Genomic DNA, 17,396 nt, shown 5'->3' with positions numbered 1-17,396 from the left:
CTTGTCCCCCTTTCCCTTGTAAAGCAGAACTATACAGGCACTCCTCCAGTCCTCCGGCACTCTACCCTCTCTTAAACAAACATTAAATAACCTCACCAACCAGTCCACCATAACTGTACCTCCTTTCTTCAGACATTCTGCATGGCATCCATCCAGACTAGGTGCCTTACCTGCTCTCATCATCCTAACAGCTGCTTTCACTTCATCCTTCCCTATTTCTCCTCCATTTTCCTCACTCATCACTCATTTTCTTAGCGCTTCCCACTGCAACTACCTTTCCCTCCCTATCCTCCTTCACATTTAGCAACTCCCAAAAATACTCTGCCCACCTTCCTCTCACTGCCTTCTCTTCCATTATCATCTCTCCATCTGTACCTTTTACCTTTTCTTCTCTACTTGATTTGTCTCCTCTTCCTCTTTTAATTTCCTTCCAAAACATCTTTTTACTACTTTCAAAATTTTCTGTCATATTCTTTCCCCATTTCACATCTGCTCTCCAATGCTTCCTTTATCTTATGCTTAACTTCCTATCTCATTACTTTGTAACTCTCATACGATTCCCTCATCCTAATTTGTAGCCAATCTATGAATGCGTGCTTCTTCTCTTCTACACCTTTCTTTGCTTCCTCATCCCACCACTCACTACCCTTCCTTCTATTTCTGCCCGCCCTCCTTGTTCCACACACCATCTTTGCACACTTTATGACTCCCTCCTTGAACCATCCCCATTCCTCCTCCACTCCTAATTCTCCTCCCTCCCACTCCTCTTTCAGCTTCTTATACTCATTCTCCTTTTTCTTCTTCTTCTTCTCATTTAAGCAGTTCATTCAAAGTACCTCCCTACCTTCTGCCCTTTTCCTCTTTCTTCACCTATTCTCCACTCACAGTTTACCTTCCAGAAAATGATCTGATATTCCCCCACACTCTCCCCTTAGAACATATGCATCCTTAACTCTTCCTACCATACTCCCGGTCACTTCTATATAGTCCATTAATGCTCGATCTGCCACCCTTCCATCCACCACCCTCTCCCATGTGTACTTATGCTTGACTTTCTTGCTAAACACTGTATTTGCTATCAGTTCTCTTTCAAAACACATCATCAATTCTCCACAACAATTTTTACCTGGAACTCCATACTTCCCAATCACTCCATCTATTGGTTCATTTCCTACCCTAGCATTAAGGTCTCCCAATACAACTACATTGACATTTCTCCCTAATTCCTCTATGCACTCATTTTTATCTACCCAAAAAGCCTCCCTTTTCTCTATGCTGTTCTCACTACCAGGCCCATACGCACTTACAAAAACCCACATCTCCCTTCCCAGCTTCACCTTCATCCACATCAACCTTGATGAAACCTCCTCCTCTCTTCCTCTCTCATATTCCATGTTTCTGCCCCGTACATTGCTGTTGGCACAATCACTCCTTCATGTCTTAGTATCCATTCCCAGATGTCTATTTCTCATTACGCTTTTTAATCCACTAAGGCATTTACTTGCTTCTCTCAATCTACATTCTACCTCCACCCCCACTCCTCCCTTTCCTGTCACATTCGCACCCAAGTATCTGAAACTATCCACTTCCTCCAGTTTCTCACCCTTAATGCTAACTTCCAGCCTACAGTCACTCTCTCCCCTTGTACATCTCATTACCTTACTTTTGCCCACATTTATCTTCAGCTTCCTTCTTTCACACACCTTCTCAAACTCTGTCACTAACTTCCTCAATCCCTTCTCTGATCCTGCTACAAGCGCAGTGTTGTCGGCAAACAATAGCTGGCTCACCTCCCACTTTTCTCCATTTTCTTTAATCATCTCTAACCCCTGACCCACTACCCTTGCATTCACCTCTCGCACCACCCCATCCGTGTAAAGATTGAACAGCCAGGGCGACATAACACACCCCTGATGAAGTCCTACCTTTACCTCAAACCATTCACTCTCTCCATTTCTAATCCTAACGCAAGCTCTACTACTCTCGTAAAAAACTCTTGACTGTTCTCAACAGCTTTCCTCCTATCCCATATATCAGTAGTACCTCCCACAGTGCCTTCCTGTCTACCCTGTTGTAAGCCTTTTCCAGATCCATAAAAGCCCAAAAAACATCCTTACCTTTTCCTATAGCTTTCTCACATATCTGTCTTACCACAAAAATCTGATCTACACATCCCCTACCTGTCCTAAAACCACACTGTTCCTCACCAATTACTGTACTCCCTCTGTTCCTCTCCTAATCCTCTCAATCAAGACCCTCCCATAAGCCAAATTTATGAAGCGGCCTTACTGTGGATGTGCTGTGTCTTGCGACACTGCTTCTGACCCAGGGCAGTGGACAGAATGCAGGGATGACCCGTCATCCAGGAGGTGCCAAGATAGGAGGGTGGAGGGGAGTGGAATATATGGATAATGAAATAGGTGGGAGTGATTTCTATGCCTTTTTTCTTTTTGGCTACCCCCTGTGTACATACATACATACCAATACCAAGGCTTTTTCCCCCTTACAAGGGAGGTAGCCAAAAAGGAAAAGGCATAAAATCATTCCCACCCATTCCATCCCTGAATACACTCCACACCCCTCGAGGTGCAGTCATCCTGTGGTGGCCAGAATGAAATAAAAATATCTAATAAGTGTAATGAAAAGGTGGTGTAAGAACAAATGTTTAGACACGCAGACAACACTTTTTTTGTATTTTGTACAGGTATTATGTCCAGCCCCAGTGGGTGTATGATTGTATCAATGCTCGACTCCTGTTACCAGTCCAAGACTACTTTCCTGGTGTAGAACTGCCTCCGCATCTGTCACCCTTTGCAGAAGAAGGAGAACTCGAGTATGTTCCTCCTGAGAAGAAAAAGATTTTGGCCATGGAAAGGGGAGAGTACAAAAAATCTGCTGAAGAGGAGGAGGAGGAGGAGGAAGAGGAAGATGAAGATGAGTCCGAAGAAGGTGATGAAGAGGAAGGTAAGGGAGATGATTTTTAATGAAGAATGTGTTTTTAGAACTCTCGTGTACACATGTATAGAGGACTGTTGTCAATCAGAGGTCAGGTATGAGTATATACATGAATATTGTCTTTGAAGGATGGGTACATCCTTATTGATACAGTTCTGACCTTGAAACCAGGAAATTCATCTTGTGCAATGCAAAAGTTTTTGCAAATGTAAAGGTACCAATAGTTTTCAGGTTCCACTGCCTGGATTTTCAGTCATTGATGTTTGTCTTTATAGCTTTCAGTGCACCTGTATATGGTTTTAAGGGATTGGTTCCAAAAGGGTGTGATAGAGGGTGGAAGGATGACATTAGGAGCAGTTAATAAAAAAAAATTCAGAAAATCTAAATGACAAGCTTCTTCATCCATGAGGATCTAAGAGAAGAGGGAAACAAGTGGTGGATGGGAGTGGGTGCATGCCTTTCACTTGGCTACCTTCCTTACAAGGTGGAAGAAGCATTTGGTATGTAGATAGATTAATGATAAAATAGGTCATAAACATTAAGGTAAAGGTACACTTAAACAGTTTATAGAGGATTTGACTAACAAGAATTAAAAACAAATTCATAGCTTCGTTACGTAGTCCAAAGTCAGAGTAAAGATAAAAAAAAGTGTTTGCATGTATACCTATCTAGGATATTTGCATGTTATTATGCAGTAGCATATAGCTGATACTTGTACTGCAACTGACCGTCTGTTAGTCTGCCCCCCCCCCCCTTAATATTGTCCTGTACCACTTCTTTGAATATATATTTCCTTATTCCTCTCTGTCCCCTGTGGTAGGGGAATGGGAATACTGCCACTGAATCTTCCCACTTGGGTTGTAAAGGCCACTAAAATGGGACTAGGCATTCTGCTCTGAAACCCTGAGGATTGCATTCATATGAGAAATCTAGGCAAAAGAAGTTCTGGGAAATTACCAAACAGAACCCAAAGTTTTGGGTCATTTAATGCAAAAGTGAAGTTATAAGCAGTATGTTTGTGAGAAAGAAGATGGATGTGTTGGCATTAAGTGAAACTAAATTAAAAGGGAGGGATGATTTTGAGTTTGGGAGTGTAGTAGGGTGTTGGGAGTGATGTAAAGAGGGAGGGAAGGCGTAGCTCTACTAGTGAGGAGATAGAAAGTGTGTGGTGGAGTGGAAGGAGGTTTCTTCAAAGTTAATGTGGATGAATGAAATTGGGAAAGGAGATTTGGGTCTTTGTGTGCATATGGGCCTGGTAGTGAGAAGAGTGTAGAGATTTTTTATTTTATACATATATATATAAATGAGAGTATAGAGTTTTGGTAGAAATGTCAATGTAGTGGTTTTGGAAGATCACAGTGCTAGAGTAGGTGATGAACCAATAAACAGAGTGGTTGGGAAGTTCGAAGTGCCAGGTAAAAATCATAGTTAATGGAAAGAGTTGATAATAGCTAACACAGTTTTAGGAAAAAGGTCAAGCATAAGTATAAATGGGAGAAGTTGGTGGATGGAAGGGTAGATAAGGCATTAATGGACAATGTAGTAGTATCCAGGAAAAGAGTTGGAAGAGTTCTAGATGTCCATGTTTTTAGGGGAGGGGGTAGGGGAATATCAGATAATTTTTTGGTAGAAAGTAATTTGAGAGTGGAGGACAGGTGGAGAAAGAGGAAAAGGACAGAAGTTAGAGAGGTACTTAGAATAAATAGAAGGGAAAGGAGCAGGCGTACAAGGAGAAGCTGAGAGAAGTGTGGAAGTAGATGGTGAAGGATAGAGTATAGGTAGGAGTGAAAGAATGGAGGGGTTTCAAGGAGGGAGTGACAAGGTGTGCAAAGATGGTATGTGGAACAAGGATGATGGTAGGGAATAGAAGGAAGGGTAGTGAGTGGTGGAATGATGAAATGAAGAAGGTAGTAGAAAAGAAGAAGGGAGCATTCATTGACTGGTTGGAAAGTGAATGAAATAAACATATGATAGGTACATACATACATACATATACCAAGGCTTTTTCCCCCTTCCAAGGGAGGTAGCCACAAAGGGAAAGGCATAAAAACACTCCCACCCATTTCATCCCTAAATACACTCCACACCCCTCCCACCCTTCCTCTCATCTGAGCACCTCCTGGATGACGGGTCATCCCTGAACCCTGCCCACCGCCCTGGGTCAGAAGCAGTGTCGCAAGACACAGTACATCCACAGCAAGGCCGCTTCATTTAATCGGCGACCCCCTCTCCGTCCCCCTTTGCATATAAGGAGAGGACGGGGAGAAATCCCTTCGGGCTGCGTCAAAATTTACTCACACATACTACCCCACCCCCCACCCCCCCGCCCATTCCTCCTCATGCAGTCACAACTGCAGTCACAACTACAAAGAAAAAAAAAAGAGAGAGAAGCACAACAAAGTATAAAAGCGGGAAAACTGAGAACAGATGTAAAATGAGGGAGGAGTGACAAAATTTTTAAGAATAACAAAAAGTCAGCTAAATCAGGATGGAGTGATGGGATCAGGCTTCCTGCTGTCTGTAACCCTAACAGGTTCATTCCTACAAGAAATCAAGGCATAATATGGTCTGGGAGTTTTCCAACCAGAACCCTAAGGTTTGGGTCTTAATTTGTGTGGATGTGGTACAAATAAAGTAAAAAGGAAGAGATAGGCAGTATGTTTGTGAGGAGGAAGATAGATGTGTTGGCATTAGTGAAATTAAGTTGAAAGGGAGATTAAAAAGTGTAATGAGAAATAGACATTTGGGAAGGGATGCTAAGAGGAGATTGTGTGAAGGGGTGGTTGTGCCGACAGCACTATATGGGGCGGAAACATGGAATATTAGAGAAGACGAGAGAAAACTTTGATTTGTTTGAGATGAAATGTCTGAGAAGTATGGTAGAGGTTACTAGGCTGGATAGAGTGAGAAACAAGGTGAGGAGGAGAGCAGGAGTGGAAAAGAAGTTGGGAGATAGGGTTGATGAAAGAGTATTAGGATGGTTTGGACACACGGAAAAAATGAGTGAAGAAAGATCAGTAAAAGAAGTGTGGAAAGCAGAGGTGGAAGGGGAAATAACCAAGGATGAGATGGATGGATGGGGTAAAAGGGGTGTTGGGACAGAAGAGGCTGTCTGTTGAGAAAGGAAGAAGACAGAAGATGAGTGAAGAATGGCTGTGTATAGATGATGCTGTGATGCATGGGAGTGAGTGGGGAATGGGGGAGGGTTAGGAAGTATTTGTGAATGATATTTTGATGCAACCCGAAGGGATATCTCCCCTTCTCTTTTTCTGCATGAGGGGACAGAGAGGAAGGTCACCAATTCAATAAAGCGGCCTTGCTGTGGATGTGCTGTGTCTTGCTGCATTGCTTCTTACCCAGGGCAGTGGGCAAAATGCAGTAATGACCCCTCATCCAGGAGGAGCCAAGGAAAGAGTGAGGGAGGGGTGGTGTATGGGAGTGGAGTATGTGGGGATGGAATGAGTGGGAGTGGATTTATGCCTTTGACTTTGGCTACCTCCCTTGTAAGGGGGGGAAAAAGCCCTTTGTATATCGTATGGTATGGTATAAGTTGAAAGGAGAGAGAGAATTTTAGTTTGGGTGTAATAGGGAGGGTGTCAGAAGTGAGGAGAGGATGAGGGAAGGAAGGGGTGGCTGTACCAGCAAGTGAAGAGATAGGTAGGCATGTGGAGTGGAAGGAATTTTCTTCAAGGTTACTGTGAATGAAGGTGAAACTGGGAAGGGAGATGTGGGTCTTTGTAAGTGCACATGGGCCTTGTAGCAAGAAGCATGTAGAGGAATGGGAGGTGTTTTGGATGTATTTAAACGAGTGCATACAGAGTTTTGGGAGGAGTGTTAATGTAGTATTGGGAGATCTAAATGCTAGAGTAGATTGAGAGAAGCAAGTAAATGCCTTGGAGGATTAAAAAAAAAAAGTCATGAGAAATAGGCATCTAGGAAGGAATGCAAAGATGAGATTGTATGGAGTGGTTGTGCCAATGGCATTGTATGGGACATAGACATGAAATTTAAGAGATCAGAGAGAAAAAGTTTGAATGTATTTGAGAAGAAATGTCAAGAAGTATGGTAGGGGTTACTAGGTTGGATATATTGAGGAACCAAGGAGGTGAGGAGGAGAGCAGGAAAAAAAGGGGCAATGACAGAGGGCTGATTAGTGATTAGAGTATTAGGATGGATTGGACACAGATTGAATGAGTGGAGAATAGTAAATGAGGTGTGGAAGGCAGAGGTAGAGGGAGTGAACTTGAGGGGACGACCAAGGGCGAGATGGTTGGATGGAATGATGAGGGCATTGAGTAAGAGGGGAATGTCTCTTGAGTAAGGAAAGAAGAAGACAGGAGATAGGGATGAGTAGAAAGTGGCTGTGTTTAGATGATACTATTGTGCAAGGAAAGGAGGGGTGGGGGTGGGGAGTGATTATGTGTGAATTGTTTTGATGCAGCCCAAAGGGATCTCTCCCCATCTTTTGTTCTGCATGAGGGGATGGTGAGGGGGGGGGGGGTGACAATTAAGTGATGTGTCCATGCTGTGGATGTACTGTGTCTTGCTACATTGTTTCTGACCCAGGGCATTGGGCAGGATACAGGGATGACCTGTAGTCCATAAGGAGCTAATATGAAAGGAAGGAAAGGGTGGTGGAGGGGAATATGGAATGGGTGGGAGTAGATACACACCTTTGACTTGGCTACCTCCCTTATAAGGGGAGAAAAAGTTCTTGGTATATAGATAGAAATGAATAGAGGATGAACCAATAGATTGAGTGGTTGGGAAGTTAGATTTGGGTAAAAACCATATTAGAGAGTTAATGATGTCTTTAGAGAGTTGATGATAGCTAACACAGTGTTTAGGGAAAAAATCAAGCATAAATAGACATGGGATAGGATGGTAGATGAAAGGGTGGTTGATAAGGCTTTAACGGACTATGTAGTGGTACCCAGGAAAAGAGTATGAAGAGTTTTGGATGTCCATGTTCTTTGGGGAGAGAGTGGAGGAATATCAGATAATTTTTTGGTAGAAGATAATTTGAGAATGGAGGATAGGTGGAGAAAGAGGAAAAAGACAGAAGGTAAGATGGTGCTTAGAGTAAACTGCTTAAATGAGAAGGAAAAGGAGAAGCTGAGAGAAGTGTGGGAGGTGGTGAAGGATAGAGTAGAGGTAGGAGTGCAAGAGCAGTGGGGTTGTTTCAAGGAGAAAGTGACAAGGTGTGCAAAGATGTTATGTAGAACAAGGATGATGGTAGGGAATAGAAGGGTAGTGAGTGGTGGGATGATTTAAGTGAAGAAATTAAAAGAGAAGCAAGCATTCAGGGTGTGGTTGCAAAGTAGGATGATAGAAACATGAGATGTACAGAAAAGAAGCTAAGCAAAACATAAGATAAAGGAGGCAAAAAGGAAAGATGTAAAATGGGAAGGATTATGACAGAAATTTTTAAAAGTAATAAAAAGATGTTTTGGAAGGAAGTTAAGAGAGGAAGGGGAGGTGAGTAAGTGGTAAGGAGAAGATGGGTAGAGTATTTTAGAGAGCTGTTAAATTTGGAGAAGGATAGGGAGGGACTAAAAAATGATAGTGATGAGTGAGGAAAATAGAGGAGAAATAAGAAAAGATGAGGTGCAGGTAGTTTTGAAAATGGTGAGAACAGCTAAGGCAGCTGGGTTAGATGGGTGTCATATGGAGCACTTGATGCAAAGAAGGGTTGGGAGGAGGTTAGGGAGTGGTGATGTGTGAATGATATTTTGACAGACTGTAGGGATTTCTCCTTGTCTTCTCTTCTATGTGAGGGGATGGAGAGTTGGGGTCGCCATTTAAGTAAAGAGGCCTTGCTGTGGATGTGCTGTCTTGCTGCATTGCTTCTGACCCAGGGCAGTGAGCAGGATACAGGGATGACCCATCATCCATGAGGAACTAAGATGAGAGGGAAGACAGGGTGGTAAATGGGACTGGAATGGGTGGAAGAGGGTATATGCCTTTTGACTTAGTTACCTCCCTTGTAAGGGGGGAAAAGCCCTGGTACATACATATACCAAAGGCTTTTCACCCCTTACAAGGGAGGTAGCCAAAAAAACAAAGACATGAAATCAACTCCCACCCAATCCATCCCCACACTCCACTTCCATCTATCCCCCTCCCTCCCTTCCTCTTGTCTTGGCTCCTCCTGGATAATGGATTCCTGCATTTTGCCCACTGCCCTGGGTCAGAAGTGTCACAAGATACAGCACAAGAAAGGAGAAAGGAAAAAATTGAAAATAACATATACCAGCAATGATGGCATGATTTCAGGACTAAATGAATAAAATGACTATCTGGCAGTAGAGAAACCAGACAAAATGGAAATTGTGGAGACGAAATTAAAAGGTCCACTACCACCTAATACTGTGGGACAAGGTTTATACAACCATTGGGTGAAAAATAAAAAGGAGAAACAGAGTGGAGGAGTCATGTTTTTGACTAAGAAAGGTTTAAATATGACAAAGATAACAGAAGGAAAAATTAATGTAGAACTTATCATGATAAAAATTTAAAACAGTAACATGAAAAGTAGAAAATTTGTAGTACGATATGTGCCCCCAAAAACGTATTCTTTGACAGAGAGTGATCATTCCAAAATGTTGGGAGACACAAAAAGTGCATTAATTGAATTACTGAAAGGAATAAACATAGTAATTATGGGAAAATTTAACTCAAAAGAAATATGTTGGAAAGATAGGACAGTGAAAGGTGAAGACCTTTGGGTAAATATAATATTGGATATGACCATTGGATACACAATGAGTCAATCAGTAAAGGAAAATACCAGATATAGAAACATTGAAGAACAGTCGAGACAAGATTTAATATTTACATCAGAGCCTGAAATTGTGGATAAAATGGAATACAAGACACCAAATGACCACACACTAATTGAGTTTGAACTAAAAGAACAAATTGATTTGAGAAGAAATGAGAAACATAGAAAAAACTAATGTACAGTAAAACAGATTTTGAGAAGCTCAGAAAATTCTTTCAATATGTAAATTGGAAAAACTTTTTAAATGAAGAAACAAAAATGGAAGAGAAATAGAACATATCAAAAGTAATTTATAATACATACCAAAATGGAATCAAGAAAGGGTGTACATTAAGAGCTGGTACAACAAAAAATATAAGAGACAAAGCTTGGAAGAGATGGAAAAAGGAAAAAAAAAAGAGTAAGTGGCAAGTATAATCAAACTAAGAAATATGTAAAAAATATGCAGGGAAGAAAAGAGAATGATAAAAAAGACATAATAGACAAATGCAAGGACCAGCCTAAACTATTCTACTGTGTCAAGGGAATGACGAATGTATAGATGTAGAAATGGCTGAAATTATGAACAAACATTTTAAATCTGTATTCACAATTGAAAGTACCGTATTTTCCGGCGTATAGCGCGTGACTTTTTTCCGTTGGAAGGGCCTACAAATGGGGGGTGCGCGTTATCCGGTGGTGCGCATTATCTACGGCCTACGATGAAAATTCTGCGGCTGTGTAATTTTTTTCACAACAACGTGACGATGTTGGCCGTCACAAAGTCGGGACGGCACACTTCTCCGTGACGTTCCGTGAGAACAAGAAGAAGAGCCATGGTGACATGAAAGAATACACCAGCATGGGCTATATAAATATTTGGTATATGTAGGATCTATCGAATCTTCTTTTTCATGTTTAAGTAGGCCTAAACACCATGAAACATGATCAATATTCATGATATTTGCCCATGTTCACAGGATCCTAGTTTGAATTTTTATGTTGGTTTTGTTGCTTCACTTTAGGTATGGTACAAATTCCGTTGCGGCCGTTCATAAACTCGTGTCAAACACCTGACTACAACACCCTCTTTCGGGAGTTATATTAACTAAACGTCACCTCGATGAAAGACTCCTATTTCACCATTGTCATTACAGGTTCAAAGCTAAAACGAAACAGTCTGTAGTTTGTTTCAGTATTAAATAAAAAATGGTAAAGACGAATTATTTCCTAAGATATAAAATGAAAATTTTCTGTATATTTTACGTTCAATAAACTTTTTTTTAGATCACATTTCCTACAAACTATTTAAGCTACAAAGTAATAAGGGACCAACGCACAACATGAGTCATATACCGGTACATGTAATTCCGACTTTTTCTTAGTTGTGTCCTGATTGATGCCTAAACTGACACTTGATTTAGTGACAAATCAACGGATTTCCCAGCGGTGGCTCTAGCCAATGAAAAATACTTCTCCATGTAACCTCGTTCACATGATACTAAGTAATTAATCGCCGTTATTTCATTGGTTTATTTTTACTAACATTAATTATCGTTTTCTATGCAAATATTTGGGATCCGTAAAACAGCACTGGCACCAACATCACGAACGTTGGCCGTTTTAGCTTACCCGGAATATGCTAGATCAGGGCCGAGATTGACAGTTCTATTGCCAATCTAACCTACACTAAACACCCTCTTGCGAGAGTTTGTTAAACTAAACGTCACTTCAGTAAAGACACTTATGAACCGAAACACAGTTTGTTGCTGCATGGCGATAAAAACTTGTACACGGTGATAAAAACTTGTACGATGAATTATTCCCTCAGGATAGTAAATTAAAAAATTTCTGTAAAAATCCGAAATTTTTCATGTACATTTTGTATTCAATAAACTTTTCATGGCTCAAATTTCCCACAAAACAATGAACCAACGCAAGCAGGAGTCGCATACATGCAGTTCACGAGCTTTAGCCACCAGTGACTTTTCCTGGCATGCGCGTTATACGTCGGTGCGCGCTATCTGTGTACTAAGATAACGAAGTGCATGGGTGCGCATTATAACCCGATGCGCATTTTAAGCCGGAAAATACGGTACACAAAATTGGGATGAAGGATAGAGAGATCCCCCCCACCCCCCTAATGAAAGAAATAACTGTGACACAGAGGAAATAAGGGACCAAATAATAAACCTTGATGTCAGAAAATCACATGGTCAGGATGGAATTGCAAATTGGATAGTAAAAGAATATATAGATGAACTAACGGATAAAATATGTAAGATAATTGGTTACTCACTCAAAGAAGGAAAGGCACCACAAGAATGGAAAAATGCAAATATTGTACCAATATGTAAAAGGGGGGAAAAGGAAAACCCAACAAACTATAGACCGGTCTCCCTTACAAGCACAATAGCAAAAATATGTGAAAAAGTTATCAAAAGTAGATGGATTAAACATCTAGAAGAAAATAATATACATACACCAAGGCTCCTTCCCAATTACAAGGGGAGTAGCCAAAAAGAAAAAGGCACAAAATCATTCCCACCCATTCCATCCCTGAATACACTCCACACTCCTCCACCCTCCCTCTTATCTTAGCACCTCCTGAATGACGGGTCATCCCTGCACCTTGTCCACTGCCCTGGGTCAGAAGCATTGTCGCAAAACACAGCACATCCACCGCAAGGCCACTTCATTAAATCGGCGACCCCCCCCTCTCCGTCCCCCCCATTGCGTAAAAGGAGAGGACGGGGAGAAATCCCTTCGGGCTGCGTCAAATTTTGCTCACACATACTACCTCACCCCCCATCCACCCGCCCATTCCACCTCATGCAATCACAACATCATCCATATACAACCATTCTTCATTCACCCCTGTCTTCTGTCCTCTCCCGTCCTTCCTCAACAGACATTCCCCTCTTCCCCAAAGCCCCCTTCACCCCATCCATCCACCTCATCCTAGGACGTCCCCTTATGTTCATTCCCTCCACATCTGCCTTCCATACCTCTTTCTTCACTCATTCTTTCCATGTGTCCAAACCATCCTAATACTCTTTCATCAACCCTATCTCCCAGCTCCTTTTCCACCCCTGTTCTCCTCCTCACCATCCTCATTTCTCACTCTATCTAGCCTAGTAACCCCCATCATACTTCTCAGACACCTCATCTCAAACACATTCAAACTCCTTCTCTCTTCTTCTCTTATGTTCCATGTTTCTGCCCCATACAGTGCTGTTGGCACAATCACTCCTTCATACAGTCTCCTCTTAGCATCCATTCCCAAATGTCTATTCCTCATTACACTCTTTAATCCACCAAGGCATTTACTTGCTTCTCTCAATCTACATTCTACCTCCACTTTCACTCCACCTTTCTCTGCCACATTTGCACCCAAGTATCTAAAACTATCCACTTCCTCCAGTCGCTCTCCCTTAATGCTCACTTCCAGTCTACTGCCACTTTCACCCCTTGTACATCTCATTACCTTACTTTTACCCACATTTATCTTCAGCTTTCTTCTATCACATACTCTCCCAAACTCTGCCACCAACTTCCTCAATCCCTCCTCCGATCCTGCCACAAGCGCAGTGTCGTCCGCAAACAACAGCTGGCTCACCTCCCACTTTTCCCCATTTTCTTTAACCATCTCCAATCCCTGACCCACTACCCTTGCATTTACCTCACGCACTACCCCATCCATGTATAAGTTGAACAGCCAGGGCGACATAACGCATCCTTGACGAAGTCCCACCTTTACCTCGAACCACTCACTCTCTCCATTTCTAATCCTGACACAAGCTCTACTACTCTCATAAAAACTCTTGACAGCTCCCAGAAGCTTTCCTCCTATCCCGTATATCTGCATAACCTCCCACAGTGCCTTCCTGTCTACCCTATCATAAGCTTTTTCCAGATCCATAAAAGCCAAAAAAACATCCTTCCCCTTTCCTATAGCTTTCTCACATATCTGTCTTACCACAAAGATCTGATCTACACAACCTCTACCTGTCCTAAATCCACACTGTTCCTCACCAATTACTCCTGTTCCTCTCCTAATCCTCTCAATCAAGATTCTCCCATAAGCCTTCCCAACTACACTTGACAAGCTAATCCCTCTGAAACTACTACACTCACACTTGTCCCCTTTTCCCTTGTAAAGAGGAACTATACAGGCACTCCTCCAGTCCTCCGGCACTCTACCCTCTCTTAAACAAACATTAAATAACCTCACCAACCAGTCCATCACTATACCTCCCTTTTTCAGACATTCCGCATGGCATCCATCCAGACCAGGTGCCTTACCTGCTTTCATCATCTTAACAACTGCCTTTACCTCATCCTTCCTTATTTCTCCTCCATTCTCCTCATTCATCACTCTCATTTTCTTCGCACTTCCCACTGCAGCAATCTTTCCTTCCCTATCCTCCTTCACATTTAGCAACTCCCTAAAATATTCTGCCCATCTTCCCCTTACTGCCTTCTCTTCCATTATCATCTCTTCATCTGCACCTTTTACCTTTTCTTCTCTACTTGATTCGCCTCCTCTTCCTCTCTTAATTTCTTTCCAAAACATCTTTTTATTACTTTCAAAATTTTCTTTCAAACTCTTACCCCGTTTCACATCCTCTTTGCAACTTTTACCTTTTGCTTTACTTCTCTTTTCTTTTCTTTGTACCTCTCATATGACTCCCTCGTCCTATTTTGTAACCAATCTGTGAAAGCTCGCTTCTTCTTTTCTACAACCTTCTTTGTTTCCTCATCCCACCATTCACTACCCTTTCTTCTATTTCCCCCTGTCCTTCTTGTTCCACACACCATCCTTGCACACTTTATGACTCCCTCCTTGAACCATCCCCATTCCTCCACACCCAGCTCTACTCTACCCTTTACTCCCTCCCACTCCTTCAGCTTCTTCTTGTACTCCTTCTCCTTTTCCTTCTCATTCTGAATCCAAAACAATTTGCCTTTAGACACGGAAGATCATGTCCCACAAACTTGATTTACTTTTACTCGAGGCTAATAGAAATAATACAAAAAAGGGACAGATGGGCTGATTGTGCTTTCCTAGATTTACAAAAAGCATTTGATAAAGTACCACAAAAAACTACTAAGAAAAATTGAAATAATAGGTGGTGTACAAAGAAAGTTATTGAAATGGATGGAAGATTTGAACAGGAGAAAAATGAAGGTGGTACTTAGAGACAAAAGTTCAACCTGGGAAGAAATGATAAATGGATTCCCACGATGTTCTGTATTGGCTCCAGTAATCTTTGCCACATATATAAATGACATTGATGAAGGTGTGGAATATTATATGAACTTCTTTGCAGATGTTGCAAAACTACTGAAGAAAGTACAGAGGAAGACTGAATCACTACAGAAAGACCTGGATAAAGTCTGGGAATGGAGTCAAAAGTGGAAAGTGAACTTCAACATCAAGAAATGTAGTATAATGGAGTTTAGAAAAAGTAAAAATAGAATATCCGGGCAATATAAAATTGGTACACAGGAAATAAAAAGTTAGCTCAGAAAGGGACCTAGGAGTAATTTTCAGCAAAGACATGTCACCAGACAAGCAAAACAACAAAATAGTCAGAGAAACCTTCAATTTACTAAGATCAATGAAAGTGGCCATTAACTACTTAGATGAGGAAATGGTAAAGAAAATATTAGTCCCACTAATAAGACCAAGATTGGAGTACGCTGTGACACGACACCCAGTTCAAAAAAGAATATAAAGAAATTAGAATGAATCCAAATATGGTACCAACACTCTAAATTGACATATGAACAAAGATTGTCCAAACTGGAACTACCAACCCTGGAACAAAGAAGAGAAAGAGATATACTGGCCATTTACAGAATTATGAGAGGGATGGAAGTCCTCGACAGAGAAGACTTATTAAAGTGGATAAAAGAAAAATGAGAGGACATGAAAAGAAACTCGAAAAGGATAGTCATAGAAGAGATATGAAAAAGAATAGTTTCCCACATGTACATACATACATACATATACCAAGGGTTTTTCCCCCTTACTAGGGAGGTAGCCAAAAAGGAAAAGCCATAAAATCATTCCCACCCATTCCATCCCCGAAAACACTCCACACCCCTCCACCCTCCTTCCCATCTTAGCACCTCCTAGATGACGGGTCATCCCTGCACCCTGTCCACTGCCCTGGGTCAGAAGCAGTGTCACAAGACACAGCACATCCACAGCAAGGCCGCTTCATTAAATCGGCAACCCCCCCTCTCCGTCCCCCCATATAAATGAGAGGACGGGGAGAAATCCCTTCAGGCTGCGTCAAAATTTTGCTCACACACACTACCTCACCCCCCATCCCCCTGTCCATTCCACCTCATGCATCACAACATCTTCCATATACAACCATTCTCCATTCACCCGTCTTCTGTCCTCTCCCGTCCTTCTTCAACAGACATTCCCCTCTTCCCCAAAGCCCCCTTCACCCCATACATCCATCTCATCCTAAGAGGTCCCCTCATGTTCACACCCTCCACATCTGCCTTCCATACCTCCTTTACTAGTCTTTCTTCACTCATTCTTTCCATGTGTCCAAACCATACTAATACTCTTTCATCAACCCTATCTCCCAACTCCCTTTCCACCCCTGTTCTCCTCCTCACCTCCTCATTTCTCACTCTATCTAGCCTAGTAACCCCCATCATACTTCTCAGACACTTCATCTCAAACACATTCAAGCTCCTTCTCTCTTCCTCTCTTATGTTCCATGTTTCTGCTCCATACAGTGCTGTTGGCACAATCACTCCTTCAAACAGTCTCCTCTTAGCATCCATTCCCAAATGTCTATTCCTCATTACACTTTTTAATCCACCAAGGCATTTACTCGCTTCTCTCAATCTACATTCTACCTCCACCTTTACTCCACCTTTTCCTGCCACATTTGCACCAAAGTATCTAAAACTATCCACTTCCTCCAGTCGCTCTCCCTTAATGCTCACTTCCAGATTACTGCCACTTTCACCCCTTGTACATCTCATCACCTTACTTTTACCCACATTTATCTTCAGCTTTCTTCTATCACACACTCTCCCAAACTCTGTCACCAACTTTCTAAATCACTCCTCCAATCCTGCCACAAGCGCAGTGTCGTCCGCAAACAACAGCTGGCTCATCTCCCACTTTTCTCCATTTTCTTTAACCATCTCCAATCCCTGACCCACTACCCTTGCATTTACCTCTCGCACCACCCCATCCATGTATAAGTAAGTTGAACAGCCAGGGTGACATAACGCATCCTTGACAAAGTCCCACCTTTACCTCAAACCACTCACTCTCTCCATTTCTAATCCTGACACAAGCTCTACTACTCTTATAAAAACTCTTGACAGCTCTGAGAAGCTTTCCTCCTATCCTGTATATCCGCATAACCTCCCACAGTGCCTTTCTGTCTACCCTGTCGTAAGCCTTTTCCATATCCATAAAGGCCCAAAAAACATCCTTCCCCTTTCCTATAGCTTTCTCACATAGCTGTCTACCACAAAAATCTGATCTACACAACCTCTACCTGTCCTAAATCCACACTGTTCCTCACCAATTACTCCCTCTGTTCCTCTCCTAATCCTCTCAATCAAGATCCTCCCATAAGCCTTCCCAACTACACTTAACAAGCTAATCCCTCTGAAACAACTACATTCA

At 42.0% G+C, this 17,396-nt stretch overlaps 1 protein-coding gene across 1 annotated transcript in view; it reads left to right on the top strand.

Annotated features, from left to right (window-relative positions):
• Nucleotides 1-17,396, top strand: part of LOC143041764 (pescadillo homolog) — an 83,026-nt gene that overhangs the window by 55,973 nt on the left and 9,657 nt on the right. The window contains exon 9 of the mRNA XM_076213790.1: nucleotides 2,705-2,964. Within this exon, the coding sequence (XP_076069905.1) occupies nucleotides 2,705-2,964 (260 nt within the window). The remainder of the gene's footprint in view (nucleotides 1-2,704; nucleotides 2,965-17,396) is intronic.

This window comes from Oratosquilla oratoria, chromosome 32 (genome assembly GCF_046742065.1).
Source record: "Oratosquilla oratoria isolate Oo_2021 chromosome 32, ASM4674206v1, whole genome shotgun sequence".
NCBI lineage: Eukaryota > Metazoa > Arthropoda > Malacostraca > Stomatopoda > Squillidae > Oratosquilla > Oratosquilla oratoria.
The sequence above is the reverse complement of the archived record's forward strand: the minus strand, read 5'-3'. Positions and strand labels throughout refer to the sequence as shown.